At 38.8% G+C, this 20,387-nt stretch overlaps 1 protein-coding gene across 2 annotated transcripts in view; it reads left to right on the forward strand.

Moving 5' to 3' along the window:
- The window catches only part of LOC119648997 (girdin), a 48,133-nt gene that overhangs the window by 12,394 nt on the left and 15,352 nt on the right, over window positions 1-20,387 (forward strand). For both annotated transcript variants that reach the window (XM_038050928.1, XM_038050927.1), the window contains exons 2-11: window positions 11,437-11,704; window positions 11,766-11,914; window positions 11,973-12,268; window positions 12,327-12,408; window positions 12,464-12,660; window positions 12,714-12,822; window positions 12,875-13,048; window positions 13,109-13,396; window positions 13,454-13,735; window positions 13,792-14,341. In XM_038050928.1, the coding sequence (XP_037906856.1) occupies window positions 11,437-11,704; window positions 11,766-11,914; window positions 11,973-12,268; window positions 12,327-12,408; window positions 12,464-12,660; window positions 12,714-12,822; window positions 12,875-13,048; window positions 13,109-13,396; window positions 13,454-13,735; window positions 13,792-14,341 (2,395 nt within the window). The remainder of the gene's footprint in view (window positions 1-11,436; window positions 11,705-11,765; window positions 11,915-11,972; window positions 12,269-12,326; window positions 12,409-12,463; window positions 12,661-12,713; window positions 12,823-12,874; window positions 13,049-13,108; window positions 13,397-13,453; window positions 13,736-13,791; window positions 14,342-20,387) is intronic.

Consider the following 20,387-nt stretch of genomic DNA (forward strand, 5'->3'; position numbering starts at 1 on the left):
TTTTCCAGATTGGTCTTCGTCCACGGCAATATTCCGAATGCATAAGCCAGTGAAGGGATGGCGAATACATTCAACGCGCTTATTTTATTCTTCCCCGAGAGATGCGATTTCAGCACCAGCTTTACACGTCGCAGGAATTCGGACAGCAGAGCTTCTTTCAGATCACCAACTCGAGCATGGGTTCCTTGCAGAATTCCTAGGTACTTGTAGAAGTCTGTCTCGGTCATAGCTTCGATGTGGAGGTTACCAATGCTATGTCCGGCATGTGGTTCGTGATGACCTTTGCGGATGGCTTGGATTCGACATTTGTCTAATCCAAACTCCATCCGAATATCAGGGCTGAACATGCCTATTATTCGCAACAGACTTCTAAGATGGTCGTCAGTACCAGCATACAGCTTGATGTCATCTAAGTACATCAAGTGTGTCAGTTCGCACTTAGCACGTAGGCTATACTTTATTGCAAAACCATGCCCTCTAGCATCATTCAGTAGCCATGAAAGGGGGTTCAGTGCCATACAAAACCAAAGGGGACTCAATGAATTCCCCTGGAAGATGCCCCGCCGTATACGGATGGGCTCTGAGGTATTAGCACCCTCAGATGTACGGACTGATAAGGTGGTATGCCACCCTTCCATGAGTGTCGCCAAAAACTTTATTAGTTTCGGATCAATGCGATACAGATGTAGGTATGTACAGGTATGCGGAACGCTGTCGAAAGCCTTGGCATAATCGATATAGCAACTGAAGAGGTTTCTCTGACCTCTAGTTGCTTGTCCTACAACTACCGAGTCGATAATGAGTTGCTCTTTGCAACCCCTTGACCCAACTCGGCAGCCCTTCTGCTCCTCGGACAGAATGTTGTTGGTCTCGAGGTGCGCATTGATCCTTCCACCAATAATGGACGTGATGAATTTGTAGAGGGTTGGTAAGCAAGTGATCGGTCTTGTGTCTGCGGAGTCCTGCACCGTGTCCTTCTTAGGGATAAGGTAGGTAATCCCCGCAGTGAGGAAAGGTGGAAATTCCTCCGGCCGACTCATGACCTCATTTATACTGCGTGCCAACCGACTGTGTACGCTGGTAAATTTCTTATACCAGAAACTCTGCACCCGATCCAGACCTGGGCCCCTCCAGTTCTTCGAGCTGTTTATGGCTCGTCGAACTTCCTCTTCGGTAACATCCGCGAAATTCATGCCAGGTGTATTGGCATGGCGGGTGCCTTCGGCGATGATCCACTCAACATGCTCAGCATGCTGGGCAGGTAACCCCCAAAGTCCACCCCAATACTCTTTCACTTCCGACACCGAGAACTGTATTGTCTGGGCGTTCTGTTGGGATTCGTTGAGAGATCTGAAAAGCTCCGCTGGTTCTTCGTGTATGTTGCATTCTGGACACGTCTGGAATAACTTTCGCCATACCGTCGTAACCGACTGCATATGACAGAAAGTTTCTGTTTTAGTGTGTCCAGAATTTCAACAACGGGTGTCTCACAGGGGATGGCATAGTTCCGGTAAAGCCTCTGCATTTTATTTCTCACCCGTCGGCTGGCACTGCCAGTGCTGATCTGAATCAGTCTAGCAATGACCTGCCTTAGTGAGTCCCGCCGACGTTCCAGACGAATTTTCCATGGTGGATCTCTTTTGTCACTCAAACCAATAACGCGAAAGCGAATTTTCTGACCGTGCAATCTAATAGCCGCAACTGCACCACAATACACAAGTGATTGTAGTTGCAGCAGCGACATATCAGCACACAGTCGAGATGCAATCTCATCATTGATTTGATATAGAATTCCCGGAGTTGCTGGAGATGCATAGAGCCTGGGAATACCTGGTCTATGCAAAGGATCCATATCCGAGAATTCTATACACGCTCTTTGGAATTCGTCCCGAACCTCAGCGGAAACCTCAGCTGGACGGTGGAGAAGAGTGCTTCGGCGAGTACTGAACCTGTTGCCTGCAGTGCGGCGTGGTGTTGTTGATGCCGCCGCCTCTGCCCCCATCGACTCTCGGTCACCAGTTTCCCCGATGACTTCAAGTCGAACACGCTCCCTCATGGTGGCCGGGATTGTGTCGCTGCGAGTAATGAAGCGGTACTGGTCTGCGACTCGCTGCACAGTCACGTGCGCGAATTGCGGGAAACGCTCGACGAATCTCTGGTGCAATAAGGGGCGGTAAGATGTTGTACCTGCCCCCGCCGTTATTTCGTAGTAGGAGCGGATGATGAAGAGGTTCATTTCTTCAGTCCATTTCATCCGCTTCCTATGCGAACCTGCTGAAGTGGTCGCCACAGATTGTGGCGAAACAGCTGCAGCAGGCGGAGCTGTGCTCCTAGTCGTCGTGGCGCCTAGACGTCGAACCGCCCCACGACTAGCGGTTTCGACGCCATGCTGTCCATTACGAGAGCCCGACCCAGTCACCAAGTCAGACGACTCCCGCCGGTTATCCGTACCGGACCTCCTTCCTTTCTCCTTCTTCTCATTGTTGGTGGTGCATTTTATCCCTAGCTGCCAGGTGTTGAGATAGCTTCCTTAGTGAGTAATCTGCAAGACTGCAAAGTTCCTGCACTTTCCTCACCTACCCCCTGAGACGCTGCGGTGGCGTACAGCCATTCAGACTGAAGCTATCTATCCCTCCTCCTTTCACAACCGGGCTTGGGACCGGCTTCGGCGGTTATTATTATTATTATGTTATCAATCGTTTGAAAGAAATCCGCCCGAAAGGATCACAAATATGTGACCAATGTGATCGACTTTTTACTCAAAAGTGCTACCGTTATAATCAAGCAAACGTCATATCTGAGTGTAATTCCGCGCTGTTTCCAGCGATTTATTATTTCAAACGTCATATTCTTCTAATATGGGACCTTGCAGTCTTTTTGGTGTCTCATAAATCCGAATTACCACTTCGTTGGAGAACTGAAAATGATCCCGGAATATGTCTATAAAAAATTCATTGATGGATGGATTATTCGGTGTAAACAAAGTTTTGTTTCAAATAAAGTCTGATTTTAACGAGACCAAATAAATATTCATGATCAGTTGATTTATGTGGTTTTATTGCCTCAGCCTCAGCTAGCCTGACAGAATGTACACACATCTATTGACAAATTAACTGTTTGATCTTTCACTTTTTCGTTTGTTCCCGAAATCAAGTCGAAATGGTGGATTATACAATACACCGAAAGCTGCTTTTTCTAGCATATATAGCTTCCGCAATTTACCTGTCTAACTGTTGTTTGACCTCACCTGAAGTTCTTACAACAAATATTGGCAATGATTGAGGTTTGCATCTTTTTTCGGAGGCGTTGAAGATATTAAATTATTTTCTACAGTCCAGGTACTAGGTCTGAGTTTTATAGCCCTTGTCACAGTTCTTAGACTTCATGGGTTGATTTACCTATTCACTCGGCGAACAATTACTAAGAGTTTGGTTGAATTCCGGAAATACAAGTTTTTCTTAGAGAGTTTTGAGACGATTTTGGAGGAATCCTATTTTATTTTTCTTCGGGTGAGTCGGACGTCCCATGTAAGGCGTTCACAGCGGAATAGAAAAATTGTTCCGGGGAATGTTGAATAAAACCACACTCTTGTTGGGGATTCGCGAGAGTACTTCCGAAGATGATTGCGAAGGATATAATTCTTATTGGATAGAACATCGACTTGACTGTTGCTAGTGTTAGTAATTGATAATTGAGACAAATTTACAGTAAATATAAATTAATAAAAAAAAACTTATTTGAAAATGAAATAAACAAAAAGTGCCACAAACAAAGAAATCATGATTTTTATCAATTTTGATTCCAAAACATCACCTGGAAGATTGCTCTGCCTCTAACGCGCGCGAAAAAGCAATAGAGAGCAGCATATCGCAAGCAGATACCCTGCAATCTATGAAATGATACTTTATTTGGTAGATATGTCAGAATTCTTCCAAACAGCCAAAGATGTAAAAAAAATTAGTTACTATTTATTTCGCATAAATATGCAGCCATAAATCATTACAAATGAATCGTTCGCCTAAATCAGCTCATTGGCGCATTTTGATCATGACTTGACTTCGAAATGATAACCACCTTGAAAAAATATATAATTTGTTGTATTATTATGTCATCTCAATCTTACCTGGAATGTGTTCTTTCGATGTTCTCTGCTGGTGTCATTTGCCTATAAATATTTATAAAAAATGCAACCCAATTGTAGTGAAGTGGATTAGCAAAATTTATATGAAATTAAAGCAAAAACGAGTTTGGGGTTCGAAAATATATTTCGTTTCTTTGTATCCTATTTTTGCTCGACTTGTATTCTGAATTTATAATCATGTTATGATAACATTTAACGGTCGCATCGGGAAAAACTAGGTGAATGGAGCAAACATGCATATATTAAAATCCCAACAGATTCTTAGTTATTTATGTGTAATTCGTTTATTGATGAAGCAAAATTATTGAAATTTTGAAAAAATCAATGGAGATTAAGAGAATATTGTGAATGTGCAATGTAATGCTTATGGAATTAATTAACCGATTTTGTCTTATACTGATATGGGTGAATTACACATCCTTAAAATAGAAATGGCTTCAATCCAGGCAAATCAGCAACAGATCAGTTTTACTTCTGCAGTAAGTGATGGAAAAACTGTTGGAATATGGGCATCAGTTCCACCATATTTCCATCGACTTCAAGACCGCCTATAACAGCATAGTCAAGGTAAAACTACACGGCCATGAGAGAATTCGGTATCCCGACGAAATTATCCCGTGACCAATGTGCGAGGCCAGATAAAAGCAGCAGGATTACTTTCGAGACCATTCGACATCAACAACGGTCTAAGAGAAGGGGATGCTCTATCATGCGTCCCCTTTAATCTGGCCGTGAAAAAAGGGGGAGTGGGAGGGGTGGAAAGTGATGATTTCTCTAACGGACCCATTCTCAGAAACTACCCAACCGAAAAATCTGAAAAAAATCATCAAGCTGCCTCTATACGGTGCCCAGGCCTCAAAATACTCTCCACATCGATATCTATTCAAATTAAGTTAATAATAGTATATTACCACATTTTTGGGAAAGTTGAGTAAAACCCCCCTTAAGTTTACGTCAGAGTTATAAAAGTTTGTAGTAGTATAGAATATAATATGAAGCATATTATCTCCAAGTTTGATCAAAATCATGCTATTAGTAACAAAGTTACAGTAGCTCAAATTTGTCTCTACCGTGTAAATTTACAACCCGAAGTACTAAATTTGACATGCTAAATGCATATTCTTAACGGGCTACGTACAAATGGGATAGTTCTACACTCAAATATACTCACACAAGAAGCAAACAAAACCTTTCATACCTGAAGCGCCCAGCTTCCGGTTTCCCGACTTGTTTGATATTTCGAGTCGTTGGGAAATTACAGTGTTAAAGGGGTCATCCCGTGTGTCGGATCCGCGGAATCGATTTTTTTTTTTGCATCAATTACAACTAGATATAGTGTAGAATATATGGACAAAGTGATTTTGTGATATTCGGAGTCGTTCGGAAATTATAGTGTTAAACACGTGATAAGTCACATGCCAGATTTATGTCGATCGCTGTAATAAAGCTCGTATTTATCGATTCGAATGACGTTCGAATGACTTCGCTAAAAGGACAAGAATTGAAGCCAAGGCTGTACATGTGTTTCTTCAAGAAAGTTAAGGTTTATGGACTAGGTATAGTAGATTAATGATTAGTTAAGGTTTTATGGCTAAAAATCACATTCTACTTTTTAATTGCATTTTTCTCGAAACTGCATGCTGGAAATCGGCTGCCACCATTGCCCAAAATCTATCCAACGAAATTCTTTGAAATTTTCACGACTTATTCAGAACATACGTCTATGGTCCGCAAACTAGGATAATTGCGATTCATTCAGGAGGTTTCCAGTTCTTCACAAAAATTTTCTAAAGAAGCGAAAAAAACGGCCTTCCCACGAGATGACCCCCTTAATAATCTGTTGATGTTGTAAAATACATACGTATGGAGAAGTCAAACTTAATGTCTAATAAGTAAATTAAAAGACGTTCCAGGTGTAGAAAAAAGTATGTACATATAAACTCGAAAGATATTTACAAGTCCAAAGAATTGTTTTGTGAAAGCACTTAAAAACAAAGTCATCTGTTTCTTCTTCTGCGCTTGTGTCAGACAAATATCTGCCTTTATCAGACAGCAGGAATACAGATGTTTGTGGCTGAACCAAATGGGTAGTTGGGCAATTCGCAATTTCGGCTTGCAGCCAATACGCTTGTAGATAGGTATATGAGTGCGAATTGCAAAGTGAACTCTCAGGGTTCGCACATACAGTACAGTATGAAGCAAAATTGAGTCAATGCCGTTTCAAAGTATAAAGATCCTCTCATTATAGTGGATGTGTTGAAGTTAGCAGAAACGTTTGTTATCATATTCTATTATGTGGGAGTAACCGATTCCGTTTGAAATTGGGTCTCTCTTTCTCTTCCTCTTTATTTCAAAAGAGAACACTAGTATCGCATTGACTCCATTTTGAACCAAGCCAAAAACTGGTTTTCCCTATCACTATTCTAATAGAAAAAATAATTTTTATAGTCATTGCTTGAACACATGGTAAGCTATATAACATCATTTAGTTACAATGGGAGCCTTTAACACCGAAATAAAAAGCGTAAAGTTAAAAAAAATTATTGGGGATTGGTAAGAAATCTGCAAATAAAATTATAAATAATTTAAACCGTCACAAATTTCTACGCCAAAAAGGCGAAATCTCATGCATCAGCTTGCATAAACAACCCCCTTAGTAGTTAGAGGTTCAAAAAGCATTGAAAGACGTTAGATTGAAAGTTTTTGTGAAGAAAGAAAAGCTAAATTTAAAAAAAACGAAAAGAATTTTTTTTAAAAAAAAGAAGTACGAATTTTGTATTTGAGAGAGATTCGGAATCGATAAGTTAAATTTTTTTTTCATTTCTACTCGAATTAACATTTATTTATTGATTTTAAGATTATTTGGTCTGATAAGACTAAAATAAATCGGTTTCAATAATATGGACAAGCATGGCACTGGGCAAAGTAACGAGATCCTTCAAACCCATTCCATGTGCAACCTACGGTTGTCATTCTTACATGGCTTAAGGGTGCATTACCCCAAACAGAGTCGAACTACTTGTTAAAATAAATGGGATTATTTGCATTTCGCATTTTTTGCGCGTTCTTTTTGATGATCTTCCTGCTATAATTGTAAGAAGTTGGAATACCGGAAGCTGGTGCTTCGGGTATAAAGGTTTTGTGTTTATCTTTAGGAGAAACTTTCTACGCACATTTTCGCATTCGTATATGGCTGAAAACTCAAAACATTCATATTTTTTTCCAACTACAAGATATACGTACATATTACAGAGATAAATATTATGCTCACCCTAAACAAGTAAACATTGCTTATTATCGAATACTATACGTATACGTAAATTGATCGTACACATGACATACACAGTACGTATATTAAATACCGCTGGTTTAATGTACAAATATATCTATCTGAATTGAGCACTACCTCAAAGCTGTCTATCTCGAGTAATTAATATTGATATATAAATGATTAAAAAGTTAAAACGAAATGTTCATTCATATGCGTTCACTTTGTTGCGCTATTGACGAATTTATATATTATAATATGTTATGATGACGTTATATACGTTTGAGAATGTACGAAATTAAGATAAAGGCAATATTTATGGTAGAAAAAAAAGAGGAGGGAGATTCAGCCTGAGATGAGCGATGACGACCTACGCACCAGACAGCGTTTAGGGATATCGAATTGTAGGACCTCGGCGCAAAACCGGGATGTCTGGAGTTCCTTATTAGAGCAGGCCTAGACCGGATACCGGTGATGATGAATAACCCCAAACATCGCAATGGAATGGATCAGCCACCACGAATTTGAAGTCATACAGAATTGTTGGAATTACTTTAGGTACCAGCTCTCCATGTATGCTGGGATTTTTTTATGAAATCAATCAACTCTGAAAAAAAGTTGAAAAGAATTAGCAAAATACATAGTATAATTTCAAATTATACGCATCAATGCATAAAGCTATCAAAAAAGACAAAATCCATTGGATAATTTGCTAGATTTCATAAAATTTTGCCTGGGATAAAAATGAGTGAATGATATTTGAACTTAAATGTATGTATTTTTTCATTAGTTTACAAAATTATTAATTTTGATTTCGTTTTTTAACACTAATGCGTTGTAGTCCAATAAAATGATTGTTAATTGAATAAACAATTTTTGATTGGCATTTTTTTCATTCCCGTATGGCATTGACTGATTTTTGCACCATAGTATAGATGATCCGAAATAGGATATTTGGTTGGTAGTTTGTAATTTGTAAATAAAGCGTGTTGACTGCAAGCCAAAACGACAAATTGGGATGCGTACAAATATATGTATGCGCTGTGTGCTGGACAGTAGTCCGATCCATTTGGTAATACTCAATTTAGAAACTTAAATATTTATATATGCGTATTTCGTAAATGACAACTGTTTATATTTACTACATGAGCCTATTGCCTAATTTAGACGGAACCATCTATTTGCTTCGAACACGGAGATCTGTCTTCCTGTTGTCTGACACAGACTGGCAGATGTCTGAGGGAAACTTAGACAGAAACAGACATGCAGCTGAGGCAGACATTTGCCTTGCATTGATCTGTCGGATGTCTAAGGCAAATTCAGATATTTGTCTGATACAGAAGCAGACATTTATCTGAAGAAGACATTTGTCTGTCTGATGTCTGATACAGACGCAGACATTTACCTGACATAAGTGCAGAAGAAGAAGAAGAAGACCTTGTTTTCAAGTGCTTGCTTTTCACAAAATAATTCTTCAGACTTGCAAATATCTTACGATTTTATATGTACGAGTACATACTTCTTTATCTACACCGGCTCTTTAATTTTTTAATTTCTTCTATTTTTGAGATATTAAGTCCGATTTCTCCATGCTTTTGTGCGACATGGTCAGACCATTAAGTTGTTAATATTCGCTACTCAGGGGAATACTCACATTTCAATTCGTATTCGCACTTGGAAATATGCATTCATATATCCAAGTGTGAATTCGTACTCATACTCCAAAATACGAATACGTTTGTATTCACTCTCGAAAGTAAGAAGACAATCTTATTCATATTCACTTGTGTGAATTTGGAAATATTAGCTTATACAAATACGAATAATATAATACGTATTCACATTCATAGCAAATCATCGTACAAATATATTCTTATTTAAGAATACAAACATACCTACTCACCTAATGTATCTCGTAATGTTCACACATGCTGCATAGCAGCGAACATAACATTCCAGGAATATAAATATTTAATTCTTCCTCCGCTTCAACTAGTTCTGCATCATAGGACCAACTGATTCCACTTGAACTGTTATCGACAGTTCATTCTCTCCACCCACATCGCCGATTTTACACTTCATTATAACTATGCAATTCAAACGATAACAACACTTCATCTGATCACCTTTTGAGGTATGTCCAACATGAAGAAGTGTTTCTCGAATCCTCATATATACTAAACTGGCAGAAGACGAAGATCGTGGCCGGATCATAATCTCCTTTAAATCACTTATTCGGAAAATTTGCCTTGACTAAATCGTTGATCGTTTCATTCACTTGGCTGTTTCTTCAAAAATTTTCACTCCTACTCGTAGGTTCCTCCCGAAAATTTTAAGATGATTCACTTGACTTAATTCTAGATTGAACAATGCAAACGGCCTTCCGTTACGATCGAGATACTCTAGTATCAAGTAAACTCACGGGAAAAGATGTCTTGATTGCTGTTCCCGTTATCTACTTAAGCTTCTGTTTCTATGTTCGCAATTCACTCGTATTCAATCCTCTTGATAATCTAATGCGTTAACTTTCCTTTTTCATGCGAGGTCTACCTTGTGAAAGAATATGTACTAACTTCTTTCATTGTCCAGTTTTTGCATTTTACTCATCCATCGATATCCTCCCATAGCCTATCACAACAACAACTCCATTAATTTCGCACTGAACAATATTCCGGATAACCGGCCCTTTTATTTCGATTCGGATTATCTTGAAATCGATGCTCACCACCGAATAAGCTTCTTCTCAATTTACTGAAAAATCTTCTTGCCTGCTTTGCTCCCGTCTCTCATTTAAATATGCAAAAATATCTTGCCTGGTTCACCATAAAAATTTGTAATGCTCTTCGGGCGAAATACTTCCACTGAGATTCTGACGTTTTGATGTAACCCAAGATTGGTCAACTTTAAACTTCTCCATCCCCAATATCAGGCGGACTTGACTCCTCTTTGCAGTTCGCATCCTCATATTACGGTGGCTTGCGGTATAATCCGAGAGAGATGAAATTTCGCCAATTATTAGATGATTTAGAATCATTGCCAAGTGTGATACATCATAGATGAGAAGTCTGCCGGTAACGTCCTCCACATGAACATGGAAAAAACAAACTCCTTCGTGATGTGATCACGATGTTGAGTTATTTTGTCACAGCGCACACTCCATTAGACTTTGGCTATCGTGGGACTCACCTCCAATTGTAGCGATCAAAAAAGCTAATCACAGACGGCCGCCATAGACAAAATTTCAAAGAATGGAAGCTATGCAGAATTGGCTCAAAATCCTGTATAGGCATCTTTAAGATAACCTCCTAGTTTTATCTGAATTTACTATACAATGGGCGCATGCATTTTATGTAGAGAAATCGTACAAGCAACTTTAAATAATTCCACAAACGTGAAGTTGTTTTCTGCCTGAAATTTTTATCAATATTATCCAGTTTTAATTCGAAAGTGGACGATTAAAAGTTACGATAAATTAAATGATTTGTTATTGTAAAAAATTGGTTATTTCGTGACGCGAGATATCAATATATGTATATGGTCTGTTTGGCGAATTTGTCCGCTTTCATAACGACCAAAGAAAAAAAACTCCATTTCATTAGAGAGCATAATACACTCACTTTTTAAATATTGCAGAAAAAAAAAAGAACTGCATACAGAAATATTAGAGTCAATCAGTCAGCATTTACAAAGGTTTTCTTATATATAAACAAGGCAGTCATTTTTAGAATTCCATTTATATCCTAGTAAGACTGAACTTTACTACATCTATCGTGCAAGCTGGCATTTAAGCTGGCCATTTTCGACCATTTTTTTCTGGAAAACTAATAAGATAATGATAACGCAATGTCATTTGAAAGAGAGAAGTGTTCTTCTCAGTAGAAACTCATAATATTGAGAAAAGATGTGGCAACTTTTGATGATGCTTATTTTAATCCAAATCATCAGTTCAGATCCCAATTTAAATCAGTTTTACGTTATATCATATTTTCAGTCTTCTGATAATTTATTTTAAATGATTTCTCTGCAGATTGAATCATGCATACCTCGACCAGAAATCCTGTCAGGCTATCAATCTCTACTCGACGGGAGCATCGTGCACAGTATTTGGCTACAAATAGACCCAGAACCGCCGAATCACCTCATCTCGTTAGCAGGATTAGAGGGAGTCAGCTTAGCCAATGGCAGAGCAAAAAATTTCGACGCGATCATTCGGAACTTGAAACTACTCTACGAGGAAGAATTAGGGCAGACAATCCTTGTATTGCCCGATTGTTTCACATTAGGATATTTCCCAGGTAACAATGAAAATGCAGTCAAAACTTGCATAATCGATTTCACTTAATATATTTCGCATAGAATCAAAAGGTGGATTGGAACAATTAAAGATTTTAATAACGTTACTGCTGGGTGCAGCAGTGCAATGTCCTAACAAAGAAATTTTTATTGGACGCATTAAAGAGCTTAACGTCGAAACGCAGCACAAAATTGTAGGATTAATTAAGCAAGTATGTCGTGCAAGATTTCTGTCGTTGGCTTTTGAACTAAATAGCATTGTGTTTCTAGGTAACAGATAGCCATAGTTTAGTTTTAACGCAAGAATCTCTAGAGGCGCTTCCCCCGAGCACTATGTATAGTCACATTATCACCCTAACAAGAGAACGCGATTCCTATTACTCAAAGTGGATATCTTCACTAACAAACGAGCCAGACGCAGCCAATTCTGGCTCGGCTTCATCTCCTAACGCTTCCAGTTTGTCAGCAAGTGGAATATCACTTTCGCCTTCTTCCACGGAGAGTAATCATATGGCAGTTGAACTTGCAGATCTAAAATCAAGAATTCGTAAGCTACGTCAAGAATTGTAAGCAATATTTTTCTTTACCGGAAAGTGTGATTTTTAAAAATATACTTTGCATCAGGGAGGAGAAAAGTGAAGCCTTCATTGAGGTGAAGGAAGAGTTGGATCACAAAATCAGTCAGTATGAGAAACTTCGCACCGAGGTATTTACCTGTAGAATTAAATTTAAACTGCAGATATGGAATGTCTTTTGTTTAGAGTCACGAATGGTATCAAGAGTCAAAAAAAGCTACTGCATATCGGGATGAGGTGGATATCTTGAGAGAAAGGGCGGAACGTGCAGATAGGCTAGAAGTGGAGGTTCAAAGAATCCGGGAGAAACTCACGGATGCAGAATTTTACAAAACTAGAGTAGAAGAGTTGAGGGAGGATAATAGGATGTTATTGGAAACTAAGTAAGTGAAAAGTTTGATTAAATACTTGCTCACTTTAAATATTACTTTTTAAGGGAAATGCTAGAGGAGCAATTGCAACGTTCTAGAAAGCGAAGTGAACAAGTTATGACGCTTGAGTCGGAAATTATCAGATATAAGCAGAAGTTAAATGATATGTCTTTGGTAACAGAGTTTAGTTTTTTTCACTGAAAAGATGCTTATACATATTTTCAAGGAGCGGGATATAGATAAGAACAAACTTCAAGAACTCCTGGAGGAAAACGCCCAATTGCAACTAGCAACGAAAACCATGACCACGTCTCTTGAAGATGACAAATACTCCTCTGAGAACGAAGAATGTAACTCCGGTGACAACAGTCTTTCCGAACAGCTAACAAACAATGCACAAGTATGCTTGTATGTTACTAATACTATTGCCTTTTAAGACGATTGTTCTAATGTTTTACAGACTAGAGTTTTAAAATTAGAATTAGAGAACCGACGTCTTTTGGCAGCTCTCGAACAACTTAAAGAATCCTCATTTCATGAATCTACTAATAAAATCTTAGAATTAGAGAAGGAAAAGAAAAAGCTCACTTTAATGCTAGATCAGACGCAAGAAAATTACAATAGAGTAACTCAACAAAACAAAGAATTGGAAGACGTTTTTCAAAATGCTTTGGAAGAAAATAAAAAACTTCAAGATGTTATTGATGCTCGACAGAAGGCCCAGGAAAGGCAAAATCAAGACCGAGAGGTAATTGTAGGTAAAGTATTTCGAAATAACCGATATTATTCATAATTTCTTTGTCAGGTGGAACGGGCGAAAATTGCCAACCTGGAAAGTCATGTTGATTCGTTGAGTAAGGAAAAACAACGGATACAATCTTTGTTCGAAAGTATACAAAGGAGGGCCGACGACATGGAACGTCTTCTTGAGGCGAAAACTAAAGAAGTAGAATCGTTAGAACCAAAAACGGTGGAATTAGATAATGCAAAGAGTGAGATATATGACTTACAAGTTAAAATTGGGAACATAGAAAAGGAAAATCTCACCCTGTCGAAGGAAGTTAACAAATTAAAGGAAAGTGTGGAGGTAAATATGTCCGAACTTATTATATTACGTCTCTATATAATAATAATTACGATTAGGCAAAATCGGTTCAACTAGATGAATGTGTTATTCGAAACGAGGTGCAGTCAAAAGAACTCACTAAACTACAGAAGGAGTTAGAGGAGTCTTCACTCTCAACACAGAAAATACAAGAGTTGGAGAAACAGAACCAGGATTTATTGTCACAGCAGAAAATTGATCAGGAAACTATTAATACCTTACGAGAGGATTTAGTTACTGGTACTCTTGCCACAAATAAAGTTAAACATAATTTGGAAAAACTTGGATTGGATGATTCTGAAATAGAAAATTCGGACTTGAACGTTGAGCATGTAGTGGAAAAGTTAGTGAAAAATCCTGAGACATTTAAAACTGTTTGTGAGGTTATGCTGAATTGTACAAAACCAAACACAAAATCAGATATGTGTGTGTTATGCCACAGACAGGAGATATTCACGGTCGAGAAGAATATAGAAATATCGGATGCTAGTGAAGAAGTTACGAATCAACTGACTGTCGAAAGTGATGGTTTGAAGTCAAAGGAGCAATCTGAACAGTTACGTGCAAGCAACATGTCATTACAAAGTGGTGAGTAATCTATGAAGATTTCATTTTTATATATTTTGGGATATTCCCTAGTTATTTATAGTTTATTTACACTTCATCCCTTCATCTTGGTTGGCAGAATATATTACCTCCAAAAATTCCAAAACTCTAATTGCCAAATCCTAACAGCAGCCTGTCGTAGTCGTATATCATATCGTCTCATATTTTTCGTTGTTCTCCTTGTGATCGTCTGCCGCAAGCTTCACCTATCAGCGTGCGTTTAGGGAATCTTACGTCCGCCATACGTTCTATATGCCCATTGCAGGTTGGCAACTTACGTAAGAATGGGTACACTTGAAATGACAAAGATTTCGTATAACTTCGGATTGTACCTGATTCAAAACTCTGACCGCGCCCATAATACATCGAATATGCGGCACAGGACTCGGCACTTAAAGATGTGAACGACATTTTCAGATGCTTTAGTCATGGCTCAAGTTCGACGGTCGAAAAGGAGCACAGTTCTGAAATTTTCTTTTTCACTTATAGTATCGGTGGATTCCTCGTCAAATCAGTCATTTTGTCATCTTTTGACAAATCCTACGGTCTTCCTGTACAATTATATCCTACTGATAAATCTGTTTCCAGTACCCTCAGCTACCCGGTTGTTCTTTAAGCTGTCCGCTTCGAATTTTCTCGTACTGCTTTTCTCATAGTTGTTATAGTTGCCACGTTTCATTATGCGCTTATAACCGAGACGTAGTTTGTCCCAAATTTTTCAACGTCTATTAGGCTTGTGGTCTCTTTTATCAATTAGGACATGATCTATTTGGTTAAGATGCAACCATCTGTTCAGCCTCACATCTTTTTGTGAATTTCTCGATGTGGGAAGCATGTCAACCTTATAGTCAATTTTGTGCTGCTGCAGTTTTTTGGTACTATTCAGTTTATCCTCAATTGTTTCATCCTTGTCCTCAATTGGCGCATGACCATTAAGCAGGCACACATTGAAGCTTTAGAAAAATCGCTTAAACCTCGTCGATGGATTTGTAATGAAATGTTTAAATGGTTTGTGGACAATGAGTCCCCCCCCCCCCCCCTTGTCCCCAAATTTTCTAAGGATTTTTTTTTTTCGTTTGGATGAAACTGTACTCCGTCTTCGTCCCTGGTTTCTAAATAAATTCTCTTAACGCACCTACTCTGTTCGTTTTGCTTTCGAGATCATTGCCGTTGTTCTGCCACTATCCGAGGCCATGTTTCTGGTTTTGATTTTCAATATTTCTTTTACAAAACGGGTGATTAGCCTGAAGCCAACCCCAACGTTCCTATATCTTCCACTAGGGTTTTTTCATCCAATGATGCATCATCCAACCTCTGATCAGGATTAACGGCACCGCTGCCGGAAAAATAGAGTATGAAGCAAGGAGAGATGATATGCTTCATTTCCAGGGGTCCACATTCAAGTTGTCCATGATCTTCATAGATGGTATGGTGCCACGCTTCATTTCAATAAAATCAGTATTTTGGTGTAATTAACGACAAACTAAAAGAAAATAAAATGACCATTGATATTGACAATTTGTATGAGTAAAAATTGTCTACCAGTATTTGTTGACTTCAATTATATCTGACAGTTGGTTAGGAAAATATGAGCTGCATCACCCGAGCTTTCAAACACAAACAAAAATTACCGAACAGGGCATCTTTTCGTAAATAGTACCATTTGCTCATCAATTGAGTATAAAGTTATATTATATGTCAACTCGTTGCACTTACATTCATCATTGACTGAACACTACAAAACTCAACCTACCCGTTGCCACTTCCGCCTTCTAATCAAAACGTATAGCGGTAAATGATCCATACACCAACGTAGTTTTTTGTTCAAGATTTTATAGAGCCAGAGCATCCCGACGACACGGCGCAAACCGGGTTTTTACAAAGGCTTGGCACTTAACAGTAATAGTGATGTTAACTTTACCACATATAATAGCACGTAAAAATTTCAAATTGATGTTTGGGTTGAGGTATCACATTTCCAGATGCGAAGACGGAGCTATTGCATCGGATGACATTAAGTTCGGTGTCCCCACTAGCAGATTACAATGCTACTAAGATATACAAAATGATCGATGCCATGTTCTGCCCAGTATTCCATATGGGAAGAGTGCACCGTTAGACTGAGTTAGAATGACAACCAATTCAATTTGGTAAAAGAGCAAGTAGATGTCATCAGCGTCACAATGTCACCTATAGAAAGCCTCTCCTAGACTACAGTGAGTTGCAATAGAGACCTTCCTTCCCCGCTGCATCGGAAGTCAATCTCCTAGTCAATATTCTGTCTGACATCGGTTCCCAGGGCACGGGAGCGCGTCCAGCCGATGCAGTGAGCATTAATCAGGCACATTAACTTCCAGGATTAGATTTATCACAATACAATTCTACAATTTCATGGTTTACAATGGGTATGCGCAAACGAAAATTCATTATCATCATTAATGTCGCAACAACCAGTGTCCGCTCTAGGTCTGCCTAATATACCGCTTTTGCGCCGAACTCCAGCAAATCTATATTCCTCGGTATTTGGTAAGGACCAAGGCTTGTTTTCTCGAGCGAAGCTGGAGTTCGAATTTGAGGGCTGGCAAGATCCTTGTCTTGTACAGTAAGAGCTTTGATTCTATTGTGAGAAGTTTCGACAGAACACTTGTTGTAAGCTGAAATAGACTCTATTGGTTGCCAACAACCGTGCGTGGATTCCGTCGTCATAGTTGTTATCGGTTGTGATGTTCGAGCCTAAATAGGAGATATTATCAACGATTTCAAAATTGTATTTTTCTATCTATACTGTTTTCAATTGACCAGTGCTATTTGTTGTTGTTGTTTTTTACTTGTTTTTGTTTTTGGTGCTGACGATGCCACCATGTATCAATCTTGCAACCCATGCTCGATCTGGATGACGACAGTTAGTAAATCTTGGACTGTTCTTCCGATGATGTCGATATTGTCCGTCTAGGCCAGTAATTGGATGGACTTGTAGAAGATGGTGCCTCTGTCATATACATCAGCGTAGCGAATCAAATTAAAAAGAATGCATGGTAAGGCATCCCCTTGTCTAAGACCGTTGTTGATGGTGAAGGGTCTCGAGAGTGATCCTACTGTTTTTATCTGTCTTTGCATAGCCAGTCAGCCTAGCCGGTTTTATTAATTTCGTCTCTCATGGCCCATTCTAGCAATGCTATCATGGGCGACTTTGATATGGATGAAAAAATGCTGCGACAGATGTCCATATTCCAAAAATTTTTCAGTCGCATGCCGCAAAAAGAACATCTAACTCTTGCTGATTTGCCTGGGATGAAGTCTCTTTGGTAAGTACCGAAGAAGATAGCGTAGAATTTCGAGCAGATGGTATTCAGCAGATGATACCTCGTTGCCAGCCATCAGATATTGACTCATTGTCGCCAACCTTGTGCATAAGTTGATGAATCGCTTGGTGTGTTTGTATCGGCGTCTGCCGGGTTATGATTTTTAAGCCGGTGAATTGCCCGGACTGTTTCTTCCATATTTGCTAGTGGAAGCATTTGTCTGTAATTTTCTATTGGCGGGAATTCCAACTCGTCGAGTTTATTCAGCAATTCATCAAAACACTTAACCCATCGCTCCAATATGCCCATACTGTCGGAAATCCGATTTCCCTCTTTATCTCGGCAGGATAAGCATCCAGGTGTATAACGCTTCATCCTACTGAGTTGTTGCTAAAACGGGTGGTCCAGGTGTTGGTTTTCCTAGGCTTCCTTTTTTTGTCCGGAGGTTCCCGTTTGTAGAGAGCCACGTTTGCTTGTGGTGATTAGTTGAATTAGTTGAATAATCCGACGTATCGTCTGAACACGGGATCCATTTTTACTAGGCTGTTGAAATTTCCAAGTATGATTTTCATATTATATCTGGGACAGGCTTCGAGGGGGCGTTCTATTGCTTTGTAGAAAACATTCTTCTCAGACCTCGCAATCTCCTCTGTAGGGACGTGAACGTTAATGAGGCTTATATTATGAAATTTGTTCATATTAAATAAGTTAGTAATTTAAAATACAAATCTTTTTGGTTTCACATAAAAATTGAAGTCGCTGCACGCCCAGCAATTGGAGAACTCTATAACTTCGTTATTTCTGGCTTAAATCATTCTCAAAATTTGTTCAATGTGTGACTATGACTGTCCATAGTGGACATACATACTGTGCCTGTTAAAATAAAGTATACATCATACCATAAACATTTGCCTGCTTTATTTCGACACGTTATAAAATCCTTTCGAGAAATAGTTTTCTGTAGAACGATATTGACCCCTTTAATAAGTAAGCAATAAAGTTTTGAATTTATTCCACACCAACAAAAGCAAAACCACCAAAAGAAAATATTCCCTATGTTTATAGCGTCAGAAGAAAGTGTATAGTTACTGCTGCGACAGAGGGATGATCGTTTAGAAAAAATATGTTCCGTTATCTATCATATCCGCGACGACAATGATTAGTTGCATTATTAGTTATTCCTGTGCCTTTTGGACTTTTCATACGCACTGTTCTAAAAACCGTTAGGCAGCACATAAACACTCCCAAAAATACAACTAAAATAATTAAGGGGTGACTGCTGTATAATACACCAAAATAGTAAGAAAATCCTAAAAAGGAGCATCACCAGCGTTTTGGTTCTCAAACCTACTTTACTGGAAGTATGGTAGAAAATTTCACCGGAAGTGACAGTGAAATTAGTGGAATCAATGCCGAGGAGGGTAGGAGCTATTCTTAGGCAAAAGGAAAACAGATAGAATATTAATGGCTGCATTTTTATATCTCGTTTTTTTTTATAGTACAGTTTACTTTGAGGCTATGAATATGTGGAATATTTTGTTTCTGAAACCCACTTTGTAAAGTGTTGAAATAAGGCGGGCAAATGTTTAAGAGCACGAGCACACGATTTCCATTGCGAGTGAATTTAGCATAAGGAAACTCCATTTATTTCGGTCCAACATCAACTAGATGTGGAGTTGGATCTCTCATACCCCAAATAAAAATACTACTGTTAACTTTATTTGACCGGACATTGGAATGGGATGTATTTTGAGGCCTAGATTTTCTGTAGGTGTATCACTGTGATTTTTTCAGATATTTCGATTGGATAGGTTCTGAAAACGAGACCTGTTTCACTTTTTGGGATACACAATTTGAGTCCTAGCTTTTCTGTGCTTCACCCAATGTCAGAAACAATATCATTTTCGAAAAGTACTAATTACATTTTGCTGCACCTTATCACCACATTCTGTGAAAAAGTTCCCTTTTCGCACGTATCGGGAGCCCGCCTCAAAGCTAACACAAATTGAAGCACCTGCAGCAAATGTAGCGGCTCACAGAGCACATAATCCCACCCATTTCGTAGCGGAGCCCCCAGTCTTTTCGGAGTAAATCTCTTGTAACAGACGAACAGGCAGACATTGAACCGATTTTAGTGAGGTTTTTTTACACAAAACTTTAAAAAAGATCAGATCTAAATTTATTGGTTTACCCTCATTTTAAAAATACAAGAATAATTCCACTGCACGGCATAGCCGGCAATGCGATTATCGCCTCTTATTAATGTGTGATCTATCTTGCCACTTCCGCCTTCCGATAAAATTGCGTGCGGGTTCTATACCTGTGTGTCGACCAATTTCTACGTTTATAATAGCTTCAGGGCACCGTACTCCAATGATACGACGAAGGCTTGTAGCCTTCGAGTGACAATGGGGGTCACTTTCCATGTGCTACTCCCTTATAACAAGAACGCTAGCATAGGACAGTCTCAACTTGATGTTGTTTGGATAATTACATCTCCAGATTTTAGACAAGGCAGCGAAAGCGGATCTAGCATTGTTAATACATCGGACAAAATCCAGTTCGGTGCCACCGTCGATAGGCTTCCTAGATATATAAATTAATCAATGCTTTCAATTATAATATTCGTTGGCGCAAGAATCCATATTGGATTAGGGCCTTGTAGTGTGTTAGAGCACTTCATTTAAGACCGTAACGGTATACTACAGTACACTGTAGAAGGTAAT

The sequence above is a fragment of the Hermetia illucens genome, chromosome 2 (assembly GCF_905115235.1).
Source record: "Hermetia illucens chromosome 2, iHerIll2.2.curated.20191125, whole genome shotgun sequence".
Lineage (NCBI taxonomy): Eukaryota > Metazoa > Arthropoda > Insecta > Diptera > Stratiomyidae > Hermetia > Hermetia illucens.